Source organism: Coffea eugenioides, chromosome 1 (assembly GCF_003713205.1).
Source record: "Coffea eugenioides isolate CCC68of chromosome 1, Ceug_1.0, whole genome shotgun sequence".
Taxonomy (NCBI): Eukaryota; Viridiplantae; Streptophyta; class Magnoliopsida; order Gentianales; family Rubiaceae; genus Coffea; species Coffea eugenioides.
Genome location: NC_040035.1, coordinates 41204504 through 41218457, shown reverse-complemented (window position 1 = coordinate 41218457; position 13954 = coordinate 41204504). Strand labels below are relative to the sequence as shown.

Sequence of the window (13954 nt, the reverse complement as noted above, 5' to 3'; positions counted from 1 at the left end):
CAGCAACTGGCCGTCGGTGGTGCAAGGCAAATGGAGGAAATTGTTGCGACGGTGTTGCTTGTGCACCAATGGTCATCGACGCTGGCTGTGGAATAAACATGTCCCCAAATACATGATGCTATGCAGCCATCCCCCGATCTACTCCCGGCACTGGTGAAGGTTCGAATGCGGTGAATTGCTAAATCGGAGGCGTGTGCGGATGACCAGTATCCATTCCCGTGACTTGAACGCTAGGTTCAACAACGGTCGATCCATCGTGCTGATCATGCCTCCTCTGTCTACCACGACTAGACGAAGGTCCTGTATGAGATGGAACTTGTCAACCAGGTGTCTGGAATGGGACTTTGATGTCCTAGGATGCCCAGAATCGAATGGATCGGACTGTCCTACAACCATACGATCAAACCGTCTAAGGTACTACATCGAACCATATGCACCATCCATGATGGTCCAGATACGTGGATGTGCTCTTTCTGCGATATCATCAATATTCAAAACATCCTGTGTCTGCTGACCAATACGTTGCATAGCACCCATCTGGAACAAAAAAATGATCGCGCAGTTGTTAGGAATAATCAATACTGAGCACCTATGCTACAAAAATGGTTAGCATTTTTTTTTGGAAAAATCTCACTACGGCCGGGCTGATTGGATACGGCCGCGGTACTCATCGACCAATAGATTCCCACGCTTTCAATAATTTACGTACTACTTTCAATTTTTCACTTGGCCTTGCCGGCCTTGGTCAGGCGCCTGACAGTCAAATGTCAGGCACCTAACGCCTTTTGACTATTAGGTGCCTGACGCTTTTTTTTTTCAAAAAGCTGTCTGCAGCCGTGCCCAGTCAGCACGGCTGCAACAAGCTTTTTGACCCAGCTGACTGCTTTTTAAAAAAAAAAAAAAAATTATATGCGGCCGTGCTGAGTCAGCACGGCCCGTATAGTTTCAGAAAACCAACCTGTCAGAGGTACATTTGGCGGATTGTTTTTTTTTTAACGTATAATCTAAGAAATTAGCCTTCAAAACATGGCTTAAATTTTCCTACAAAAAAACGAACTTAAAATTTTCACCAAACAAATAATGATGATAGCTGACTTTTTAGCATTCAATTTGTTTACATATCAGAAAGGGTAATATTGGATATATATTGAAATTTTTTATTTATATCATCAATGTTACCAAGATGGATTTTCTATCGGGGGTTTCCATACATTTTCAAATATTAGGGCAGTGGTTGCAAATTTGCAATTGTTAGAAACCTCAGGGAGATTTCTGAAATTATCCCAAAAATAAAATAGTAATTAAATTTCAATAATACAAACAATACCTCAGAAGCCTAGCAGGCATAATTCATGATTCCCTGCTAAGTTAACCCAAAATTAGTTTCCATCATCGTCATCAAACATCAAAATCATCATCCATTAGTAAACTCTCACTTTCCCAGTTTCACACCTCTTTCCCAGAATCCTATTACTGCTTACCATTTCTTGATTTTCTTCTCCCACTACTCTTTTTTGGGATTCTACTTCTGCTACCTTCACTACCAGTACAATCTACTATTACTGGGTCTTTCTTCAATTGCTCAGAGTCCAACCCAAAATTAACCAGAAGGAAAAAACGAAAAAAGGAGTGGTTTGAAAGAGCGCTTGATTTTTTTTCAGGACCCACATGGGAGAGGATTCCAATCCGTAAATTTTGTGTTTGTGGAGTTATCATCCGGTCTGATCTGTAAGTTCGTTCTTCTTTACAGTTTTTGGCTGCCCAAAAGGAAAAGGGCTAATTTATTCAGTAAAAGATTCTTACTTTAGCTATTTTAACTTCAATTCTATGCTTTCAGTTGAGGTTTTAAGATGGGGGTTTTATTGATGTACTTTTGTTGTGGTTCTTTCTCATTTAGGTGTTGTAGAGAAATAGTTATAAAGTTTGTTGCTTTATCAGTTAAATGTTTAGTTTTATGCACTAAACACTTGGATTACCTGTATAAACGGAGACCCGATTCTCATTGCTTGGCATTTTGGACTTTTAAAGTTGGGATTCGGGCAGAGTAGCATTGAAATTGAATTGCTTGGCATTGAATTTTGGCTTTTGAATTTTGGAGACCCTATTGAATTGTAGCCCTGAATTTCATGTAGACAAGGATTAGCTTTAGAGAGAATTCTTGTCTCTAAGGTTGTATGAGTGAAATGTGCATTTAAATTCCGTTTGTTTGTGTTTTGTGATGCATGTATAAGTTAGTTAGATTGTACTGGAGCTGGTTATTTGAAGATGTAAGTATGAGCCGTGCTTAAGATCTGAATGTGTACAGGGATTATAGGAGGAGAGAGTAAAGATGTCAAGACCAATGTTGCTTGTGTTTCTGTTGCTTATTTTGATAATTACATCCCAATTTGAATGGAGAGAACAAGTAAAGAGTGAGGTTGAGTTGAGTCCAAATATATCGCAGAAGCAGCAGCAGATTTCAAAAAGGGAAGAAGCTGTAAAAGAGAAGGTAATGGATATCTCTTTTTGCTATTTCTGGTGTGCTGTTTTTGATCATTGAGGAGCTACTTCAATTTGCTCTTGTTTGGACTTTCTGTTTGTTGCTCTCATAGTCATAGTTACGTTATCCACCGGTTAGTGAATTCTCAGTGTGGTGTTCATGATTCCTTTGTATTTTTTTTGAACTTCAACACAATGGGATTTCCCTTTTTTTAACTATGCAGAAATTCTATTGTCAAAAGTTGAGATTTTCATTTTCTGAATCACAACGTTAAGGAATGTTTGATGTGTCCTTCGGTAAGAATCACCAATACTGAACCAAAAATGTTTGTATTAGATTATGAAGTACAATTTGGATACTGGAATTGCTCAGGAAGACATTGAGTTACACTGTACTATGTACCTATTTGGGCAAATATATCTTAAAGAGTGTGATTTACTTCTGGTGGAAAGATGATGCAGGTGCCTTGGTTAATCAGTAGGATATCTGCATTGGGAATCTGTCTCTAAATTTCCAACCAAACAATTTTCTAGGCTGTGGTTTGGAGAACTGGGAGAAGAAGAGAGGTCTATGTTAAATAGTTTTCCACTCAGCTGCATCATATGTTTGGGTTGTTGAAAGCATTGCAGTAAGAATTTCTCTGCTGACATTATTAATCACCAGTCTACTGCTTAAACAAATTGTTGATAGTCATAAGCTTGTGCTTGTGGAGATCCTTGGTGGAAATATATATATTGGGGTCATAAGCACCTTACTTTTATCTTCAAAACCAGCTTCCTGGCTATGGCCTCTTTTCTTGCGCGTTGTCAAACCTCAATTTAAAAGTCCAAATTTAAGATTGAAATTTGGCGCATACCTGCAATATTGATGATCATGTGGTGCCCCTTGGTTATCTGATATTTTCTACATTAGCGTGCAGTGGTGCATTGTTAATTTCTGTGCATGTCTAGAAGAACATGTTGTATACTCCTTCTAAGTTTGGTATCTTTAGGTTAAAGATAAGTTGATTTGTTGTATTACAGCTTTCCTTTATTCTAAGTTCCCTTTTGGCAGGTGGTGCTTCTAGGTAGTATTTTTAGTTTGAGAAAAAGTACCCTTAAAAGGTGTCCTGTCACATTTTGTAAATACTTCTGGAATTGGTTGTACTTGTTTTAAAGCTTAAATTCGGACCTTTTAGATTTTAGGAGCATTTCACCAGAAGTCACTGTACTCCCAAACAGGCACTTAGTATCTCAAGATGTGCCCCTCATTGGAATTGTGGGATGACTATTTTACCTGTAAATGTGGTGCTCAAAGTGCAAAAACGTAAGACCTATACTGAAAGATGGAATCTTTTTGGTTGACAAAAGGAGTATGTTAAACTTCACTGTTTTTGCTGAGTTTTCCTAGCTTTTCACAGTTTCAGCTCTTTCACTTCCTGTAGCACCACCTAAATTTTCATATAATAGGTGGCCCCAATTACATAAACAACAGCTAAATTTTTGTACTTTTCTCAAATCAAGAGGAAGTGACTCTGCTGGTCGCTGCTGTTGTTAGATATTCAATGTGAGAGGGAGTTTTCTGTGTTGTCCCCATTAGGATGTCAGGTTATCACCTTCTCCTTTAAGTTCAAAAATTGTGCAGCTATAGTCCACTGCCTCCACTTTGAAGTTCTCTGTCTTCCTGAAATGGTTTTGATGCTATACTCATCCAACAAACTACTGTAATATAAGCAACCAAATTTACTGGCAAACCCAATGCATCTTTCAGAGCCCTGTCCCCTTGCCACCTGCCATATATGAAGCCTGCCTCTTTTCATCACCCACTGACATGGAAGCTGGTTTCCAATGCTATACTAATCTTTGGACAATGTCTTTTTTCTCTTTTGTTGGAGGTTGGGATTGTTTCAGCGATATTCTGCTCATTGATGATGTTGTTTATGGGATTTTGAATGTTGGTCTTTTAAAAGGGCTTAGGTTTCTTTACATAATTGCTGTAGCATCACTTGTATCAGCCATTTATCTTGATTTACTCTATCCAGTTCATATTGAATGTCTTAGTTTAACACACAATAGCATTTTGTGGATTATCCTGAAGACAAAAATAAACATCTCACTTGATATTGTATCAGGATAATTATTAACTTGCATTTGGTTCTATAGAGCTACTACAGTTGATGATACCACCAAATGTTGATGGCTGAAGACTGCGCTTAGTCAAATATTGATTGATATAAAACAACCAGTAGTACTACTCCAGTCACAGAATAAAAATTTCTATTTTGGGAGAGGGGGAGGGAGTACTAGTCGCATGTTTCCTACAGTTTTGAGTGTTTATGGTCTTCGGTGAATCACGAATTTGATTATTGGTTATGCATTTTTTTCTCATGGACATGGTGTTTGATTTAGTTTAATCTTCTTTTACTTCTATACATCAGCGATCCCCTGGTGTTTATGATTTTTATGTGTTGTCCATTTGATTCTGCCTTTATTATTGACAAAGGTCATATACTGTCTTTCGAACATACCAAATGAGATCTATCGCGAGAGTTACTACAATTTTGTGTGTATACAATGTACATTTCAAAAAATTGTTTCTTGTAACAGATGCCATTGCTTAATGCAGATTATCTTATCTCAGGAGAAGAGCATTCAGAAACTTAATGAGCTTGTGAGAAGTCTTAGGGAACAACTGCGACAGTGCACGAGTACTAATGAGACTACAAATGGCAGTCTAAGTTCATTGAATGAGAATGTTATTGAATTTGACTGACACACGATTCTGGAGGATTAGGCACTGGCTTCTGAAGAATATCAGCATGTATTATTTGTGCAATAGTTATTGAAATCTGTTTCTGTTTCCCCACTAATTTTTACACTTGCAAACTCTGTCATGATAATCAAACATGTGGTCTCATCTCTAACTGTTCTTTGTTGATAATTGCAGTAGGTCATTAGCTATTTAAGTGTAATGGATTGCACCATCAAGATGGCATCATCTTTGTCCTTGCGAAATTTCCTATTCGCTTTGACAGCAAACCCTGAATCATCAGAACAAATTAGGTACTTTAGAATGCACGAACATGAGATTGGTGATTCTTTCAAGACTGTTGGATGCATCACTCTTGTTTTGTGGGCAAATTAGGAAGTTATGTTTTGTAATTGCTACATGAGGATGGAATGTGAGAGGAAGAACTTCAAATTCCTCATGATCTCCTTTGAAATCTGGCAATTCTTTCCCATTTCCCGGGTGCTGGGGTGCAGCCCTTTCAACTGTCCTCAATCTTTTTAAGTTCTGATCAACTTGAAACTGTTGTCTGCAGCCACTAACTTCATTTTTGCAGCACTAAATTAGGAAAAATTGAGAGGGAGTAAAGCATGTGTTATTAGATTCATCAATTTTATTTGTTATATCAACAGTTCTTGATCTGCCGACCCTTTCGTTTGTATTCTAAAGAAATATCCAATTTTGGTATATCTGAAGACTAATGCCTATCTTCTAATAGTTCAGCAGGTATTTTGGATCAAAATATCACCAAGTACAAACAGTCCAAAATTTGATGATCATAAGGTTACTGACCCTGTCCCCATAGACAATAATGTTCTTGCCTACTTTCTTATCCTATCTTTCGTTCTCTTAATATGTCACGTCCGCTCCCCTTGAAAATGACAATTTGATAGCGAAAACCTCTGGCAATTGAGTTTTCACTATCCTAGCTTCTCATCACCACCTTTATTAGGATAGAGTTTAATGATAACCATTTTAAACTTCACTTTTTAATAAAAAAAAATTAATGTAACACTATATTCAAAAAGTGGTTGGAGAATAAATTAGAGGGAAAATCGTTCAAATTTTCTTCACATTTTATCAAATGAATTTTTTCATCATTTACTTCTAAAATAGTAATTTTATGTTCTTTACAAAATCAAATTGGTAAAACTTGGTCACAACCTAAATTTTTATCACTTTTTTACACTGAATCCATCACATGACGTGCACATGATTTTTTTGGAAGGACAAAAAGATCAAATGTCAATTGTACTAGAACAAATGACCCGATCCATATTCATTTTTGTTTCCAAAAAAAGTAGAATCTGATCTGAATCATATTCATTTTTCTCCTAAAGAAGTGAGATCTGATTCAATTCATATTCATTTTATCATTAAAAAAGTGAGTTCTGACTTTTTTGTATATAAAAAAAAATGATTGTATGTGGGTAATATTATGATTTCAGACTAAAAATGGTTGAAAACTTAGGTTGAGATCAAAATTTGTTAACTTGAACTTGTAAAGAATGCAAAGTTAACATTTTAAAAGTGAAGGACAAAAAAAAAATTCATTTGATTAAAAATGAAAGTGACATTTTGAACGATTTTCCCTAAATTAAAAGAATCTTTTGTAAATATGATATAAAATTCTTTTTGCAATAATGCAAACCAAACAGAGAGATTTTTGACCTATGCAGCGTTCTGGAATGTTCCAAATGTAAAAGCATTTTTCTAAGGGTTAATTTCTTTACCTTTTATGTATGGGAAGATAATTTTTTTTTTTTTTGGGTAATTGGGAAGATAAGTGATGGCTGTTAATGCAGGAGCACGCAAATACTTCATATTTATGTCAATATTTGGTATGTTTGTCTATAGGCGCAAAATGTATCTAGCTACTACAAATTAGAAGCCAAATAAAACAAAAAAAAAACCCACGCCTCCTTTTTTTTTCCCTTATAGAAAATGAAAAACTAGTTTATGAGAAAAAAGTAAGAAGCTTTGATATTTGTTTCCCAAAAAGAAAGCAAAAAAAAAAAGGCAAAAATCCAAAAAATAAAAAGAAAAACAAAGAGAGTGTAAAAGTATTCATAACTATAAACGATTAAGTTTTTTTATCCACTATTGGTGTAATAGAAAACATTTTACAATAGCAGGTGTAGATGTATGCTATATATACAAAAAAGTGAATTTTCAATTTTGAAATTGGATTATATTGTTGCATCTATACCCTGTATACACTAAAGCTAAAATTTATCATAGAATGGATGTCTCGATTTATATTTGTACCTGTTATTATTATTTATAAATAAAAATATCTTACAATAATTATAACAAAGAACTTGAATTCTTATGAATTTTAAATTTATATTATATTATTAATTTAATTCAATTTTAAATTCTTAATATAGATCTAAGTATCTATATATCTATATTCAAATATCTAAGTGAATATATAGAATAAACGCAATGAGTGTAGAAGGAAATAAATTCATTCATTTATCTTTTTTATCTTTTCTTTTTATTCTACACTAAAGTTGCTTTTCTTTGTCTTTTATCCTTGTACTCTAATTTAATAAAGAAAGTGCATAAAAATTATTATGTTATATTTTTTGTTTTAGTAATATTTTGCCAAAAGCATCCACGAAATAAAAGTATTATAAAATTTTTAATTCTTGTACAATAATTATTGCCTTTCCCTATCCATTTACCCCTTTTATATATTCCTCTATTTCAATTACCAAACAAGAAAATATTCCTCTATTTCGTGGTCTTCTTTCGTCATACCGCTATAAAGTTCCCCTTGTGCTCATGTGCTGAATAAGCCCGCCGTTTTAACCTTTGGTCGGTTCTAATCTTCCATCAAAAACCCAAAGCCACCCCCCAACAAAAGCAACAACTACAACAATGGCTCTAGGTGCCTCAGGTGGATCCAGCGTTGTTGGTATAATTTCTTGTTCCACATACTTTTTAATCCATATAGTGCTTAAAATTTTGATGGGTTTGCTGCCAAAAAAAATTTTTTTTACCGGGTCGGTGGATCTTGCAAATATATTGTTCCTAGATTGAGTTATTCTAGTGACCCTCTTCAAATTTTTGACTTGGACTTCTTTAAGAGTTATCTGAATTTGATTTGAATTGAGTATATTGAAATGGGTTTTGTTTGTTACTGATTTGTAGTTGTTTTTTTCCCTTTTTCCTTTGGCCTCCTGTAGTTTGTATGTATCTAGTGCCTGCATGTTGCCCGTAAGTTTAATTTTGTGAAGCATTTTATGTAATTTTTCTACCTGGTTTGACTATTGTTTAATAGCTTCGTCACATGTTAAAGTGGTATGGCAAAGTTGGTCTTTTTATAATTGGAAAATTTTGAACATCTTTTTCTGAATTTTGGGAATGAATTAAAAGTGATAGGCCATAGAGAATCTGAAATGGACTGTTTAGATGTATGTGCTGGCTGGATTCTGATGCATGGCTAATATGTTCAATATGTATGACAGGAAGCGCAAATTTTGTTTGTTGCATGGAGAAATTGTTTCTCATGTGATTATTTGAGTTAGTTTGTAGTTTTGGAAATAGAAAAGATTCAATAGTTAGGAAACTGAAACTGAATTTGAGCTCATGTGCAATTGTTTTTAGACTCAATAATAGTTATGTCTATTGTGGTGAGCTGAATTGGCCAAAAAACATGGCATTTTTGTATGATGTAACAGTTAACTGAAAGCGAGAATTGGAAGAGATTGAGAACAAGTTATGTGTCTAAGAAGTGATTTGCTGAATAAAAGTTGGGAGTTGGAACGACGTCTGACCTTTTAGGGATTGGCTGGTTAATGAATGCGTAGAACAAATTTGTCGTATGTGTCATGACTCATATAATTGCATGTAAGACTTCAGATGGCGAGCTTTTATGTTTTTGTCTGTCAATGACGTGGATACAGTTGAGATATATTTGGGAGAGGGGCCTATTTGGGATAGTTAGATAATACTGAAAAGTGTGAAACAATTTTGAAATCTCCCTATTTTGATTCAGTCTTGTCTAGGTAATCTATCTGAGTCTCATATATAAATATGTGCATTCTACATAGTTTACATTTTTCATTTTTTGAATTTCTATTCTAAATATGGTTTGATCAGCTCAGTAAATTTTTTTGAACAACTTGCTAGATGCATATGATTATTTTGCTGGATATTACCTATGCAAAGTGAGAGAGATAAATTTTGTGGGGTCCATTGGGATTTTAATGTCCATTTGCATTTTCATGGCAAACTTACCTGTATAAAACTAGTACATCGACAACCTAGTGTGCATAAAGAGAAGAATCTAGTTTGGGCCATTAGGATTAAGGATATCGTCTTTTAGGTACTGCACAGAACACTCATAAGATAGTACCTGTTCAAGAAATACTTTGTGTTCTATGTTTAAAATACATGTTTCATCCTACTGATGTATTTGGATTGTCTCACAGTTCTTCCGGATTGAACTCATTTTTGGCCATGAATATTATATAACATGCTTCTATTTAAACATCTGTGAGATTTGTTTACATGCATCAACATCTTTAATTGAATTAGAACTGTTGAATTCTATTTGCTGGTAGAAACAAAGTTGATGTAGGCTTGAGGTTATTTGTGTTTACTTCATTGTTTGGATAAAGTGTCCAGGTTTGTGGTATTACATACTTACTAGAGTCGGATCCAACAGATCTTTGCTGAAATTTCCATAAGTCGCTTGCTTAATGAATAGTGGGATGGTTGCTATGCATTGGATAAAGTTTGAAGTCTTCGTGGCTTTAGGGCTGATGTGTGTTTTTTGCTGGTTTTGAAAGATGACACTGCTTTTTCAGGACCATGTCAATTTGATCACGTTGTTTGCAAATTGAATTTGTTGCTTTTATGGTATGACACCTTTTTATTTGTCTACAGTTCCTCGAAACTTCAGGCTGTTGGAGGAACTTGAACGTGGGGAGAAGGGTATTGGAGATGGTTCTGTCAGCTATGGAATGGATGATGCTGATGACATATATATGCGTTCTTGGACCGGCACCATAATTGGTCCACATAATGTAAGTGCATTGTGTAAGCTTGTTGTATCATTAATGGCAATAAAGGTCGGGGATAAAAGTATGACTTCCTGTCAACCAATCTTCTTTACTGTTATGCATCTTGATTGTCTACCACTCAATTTTGTAGTGTGAGTATCCTCTTTTTATTTTTATTTTATATTTGTTTGATAGCAATGGGCCGTGAATCGTGACTTCACTTCCTTGATCATGTATTTTCAGTGTTAGTCATTAAAATCCTTCTGCTACATTGTTGCTTCGAGGAATTATTTTGCAGCTTGTTGATATCGGTGAAAAGAGGGAAAAATAGATTATATGCATTGAAGCTGTGGGTTGTTAAAGCAGAAGTCAAAATGTTGCAGTTTTGATGTGCCCTAAAGATATCCTTCTGCCTTCTCAAATTGAATGCCCAAATTTGACTTAGCATTATTAAAGGAGACGTGAAAACAGTAATAGGCAAAGGAGAAACTAGACAACATCTTGGCCTGTATATCAAGGAGAAAGTGAAGTAGATTTGACATTATTTCACTTTTTGTTGTATGGAACATTCTGGACCAAGTAACTATTTAGCAACTGCTGGCGTTTCATTTGGTGAAAGTAACCAAAGAGTAGAGAAATAGGACATTTTGTCTATGAGATGTGAAGTAGTGCTCCGTGAAGCAGCAAGAGCTACTCCTGTTACATTTTCCAGACTGTATCAAATCTGAAAGCCTTAATTCGCCAAACTTTTTAGGAGACTCAGTACCATATTTTCAAATTGTACTTCACTTGTCAGTTGTCAGATACATAAACTGTACTTGTTGAACAACTCATTCCTTGAAATTATCTTTGTGGTAAGTGGGCATTGACTCACAGATCTTGCAAACTTATGTGTAATTTGATTTTTGGATGATGTGCCATAACCATACTTCCAATCTAATGCTATCATACATGTTTGTACTCAACACCCTGTACAAGTTTTGGTGATGTGTGCTTCTAGTTTATCAAATAACGTAGTTTGGGGTGGGTGACACATTAAATTGTTGGTGGCATGTAGCTTCCATTTCTGCATGGTAGTTAGTGTTAACTGTTGTCATGTTAATACAATATAGGAGAAGAGGGTACAGATTTGTCCACGTACAAACTGGAGAAAATGTACTTTATCCACAACTGTATGTAATATAGATCTACACAGTTTAAACACTATATCCAGAAGCTTGGATGCAAGGAATCGAAAGTCTAAAGCTCAATATACAAAGTATTAGAGTTTAGATCTTTATGCACTTTTTGATGTTAATTTGTCTCAACTATATGCTTTGTCATTTTCCAGACTGTGCATGAAGGCCGTATTTATCAACTGAAACTCTTCTGTGACAAAGACTATCCGGACAAGCCTCCAAGTGTTCGTTTCCATTCCCGCGTCAACATGACTTGTGTAAATCCTGAGACGGGAGTGGTAATGCTAGCATTGTGTGACAGTATTGGTTCATTACCATTTTGCCTTTTTACATTCTTTGATAAACTTCTGTTTGAGCTAAAAGTTTCATAAGATGATACAGACCAGAGCCCCATTATAGCCCTGGGAATCTTCTATGTTTAACGAAGTGATTCCCTGTGTAGAGGGATAGTGATCTTAGGCTCAATGGAATGCTTACAATCCTGAAAAGATAGCTTAATTGTCCCTTGATATGTTTCTAGACAAGAGGTCCTTTAGAGATTTAGATCTTGTGCTTAATGTGTTTGGACAATTTAGATGATTTGGTAAGTAGAAACTATTATCCGTTTAGATTCAGAATTGAATGTTGGAGCGTCCCAAAAGGAGGATCTATCATCACTACTTGGGTGCAAGTCAAACTTTTCCTTGGACTATCATTTTACAGATCCTTGCTGTGATTAGAAGCATTGGCGCATTGCATAGAAGTCTGTTTAGCAAATTTATTGGTCTGTTTGTGTGGTTGTGAAAGGGAGCTATGATGTGTAATTACCATGATTTTGACAGATTAATCTGTAACAGGTTGAAGGGAAGAAGTTTGGCATGCTGACAAATTGGCAGCGGGAGTTCACTATGGAAGACATACTGACTCAGCTGAGGAAGGAAATGGCAGCTCCACATAACCGCAAGCTTGTTCAACCTCCTGAGGGTACCTTCTTCTAATTGGATGTGTCATAATAAGACTTGTAATAGAAGGAAAGGACATGTAAACTTATATATTTCTGATATGTGAGTAAATGTATCCAACTTGTTTATGTCAATGGACAGTTATCTTGACTGAGTGAATCTTGTCTCTGCTTGACTGCCTTGATTTCTGCATATTCCTCTGATTGATCATCCATGCATGCTTCCTTTGCTAAGTGATACGTGAAAGTCAAATGTGCCTTCAGTTCTAAGGATGATGCGGTTGAGAGTGGCTAAAAAGTAGAATTTAACTGCTGTGTTATATGCCAGTGTAATTGGTCTTTGTGTGATAAATCTTGCGCATACAAGATAGAAATTATATATATAAAACGTTGTATACATGTGCTTCATTTACTAGACCTAGCATTAAAATCTTTTTCAAGAGAAACAAAACTGTTTTGCTCATATTTCTTTGCTTCACTCAAACAACAACCAAATCTATTGACAGAATAAAAAAAAGGGTTGCAAAGTTGTTGGACAAATAATTAACGGAACAACAAGAGAGAAGAAAAATACAAGATGTGTTCTGTTTTGTCCCCTTTACTAGCTAGGAGCATTTTGCAGAAAGAAGTTAATTTGAGTGTGGGAGCAAAGTGAGGAAAAAAAAATTGTTCCATCATAAGCATAATATTCAATCACTTTTTAACTTTTTCAAACAACCTTTTATATATCAAATTGCAAAAGGTACTACACTCAATCTATGTTGACCTCTATATCCAGGCTCACAGATATAATGCAAATAAACATAACTAGGTTTATGAGAAATGTACTTCACAATGAGCCACAATTAGCCTCTAGTTTTGTAGTTTATCCTTCTTGTTATCTGACTATGTGAAGTGTTATAGGCCGATTATGGACATCATTTAGGGATAATTTCAGAAACCTTTCTCGAGATTTCTCATAATATTACTCAATTCCTCTGAGGTTTTAAAATATCACTTACCTCCTTTGGATTGACATTTCTTGTAATATTTTAACCCCTTTGGAAGAAATACAAGAAAGATAAAACTTTTGTTCCAATACTGCCCTTATGTTATCCTACTCATGAAATTTATAACAATAAAAAAAATAAAATAAGGTTAAATTTTTTGAAGGTGTAAATTTCTTTACATAACTATTTATTTTAATTGTATTGGAATAAAAGCAAAATTTACACCTTGAAAAATTCACATGTATGAAAAGATTATTTTAGTTTTCAATACAATTTAAACTATACCATGAATTAAAACATATTTCTCCAAAAAAATATCTGACTTTCTTAATTGTAATTTAACTGTGCACAAAATTTTTTAAGATATTAATTACTCACCAAATTTCTTTAAGTAGTTGACCTTGATTAGATTTAATTTATCCACGTCCTTTGCTATCCTACTACGACCCTAACGTAAAGAAATATGGACCATTATTAACTAGCAATTTATTTTTTTAATTTACATTTTTTTGTTTTAAAATTTTATTTTGTTTTGGTTTTTTAGTTAAATAGTTATTAAGATCAAGAGTAATGTTATCAATTTGTAA

At 34.7% G+C, this 13954-nt stretch overlaps 2 protein-coding genes across 3 annotated transcripts; both read left to right on the top strand.

Moving 5' to 3' along the window:
- The first annotated feature begins 1330 nt into the window (after positions 1-1330).
- LOC113767018 lies at positions 1331-5661 on the top strand. 2 transcript variants are annotated; one of them, XM_027311201.1, is made up of 3 exons: positions 1331-1728; positions 2306-2488; positions 5099-5661. In XM_027311201.1, the coding sequence occupies exons 2-3, from the start codon at positions 2330-2332 to the stop codon at positions 5228-5230; spliced, it is 291 nt and encodes a 96-aa protein (XP_027167002.1). In that variant the 5' UTR covers positions 1331-1728; positions 2306-2329; the 3' UTR covers positions 5231-5661. The 2 variants fall into 2 exon arrangements, with proteins under 2 accessions (XP_027167002.1, XP_027166994.1); XM_027311193.1 differs by having other exon boundaries at positions 1339-1728; positions 5084-5661.
- A 2336-nt stretch (positions 5662-7997) lies between these two features.
- On the top strand, positions 7998-12547 carry LOC113762697 (ubiquitin-conjugating enzyme E2 variant 1C-like). Its single transcript, XM_027306257.1, has 4 exons — positions 7998-8168; positions 10145-10284; positions 11591-11716; positions 12275-12547. The coding sequence occupies exons 1-4, from the start codon at positions 8132-8134 to the stop codon at positions 12413-12415; spliced, it is 444 nt and encodes a 147-aa protein (XP_027162058.1). The 5' UTR covers positions 7998-8131; the 3' UTR covers positions 12416-12547.
- Positions 12548-13954: the final 1407 nt, after the last annotated feature.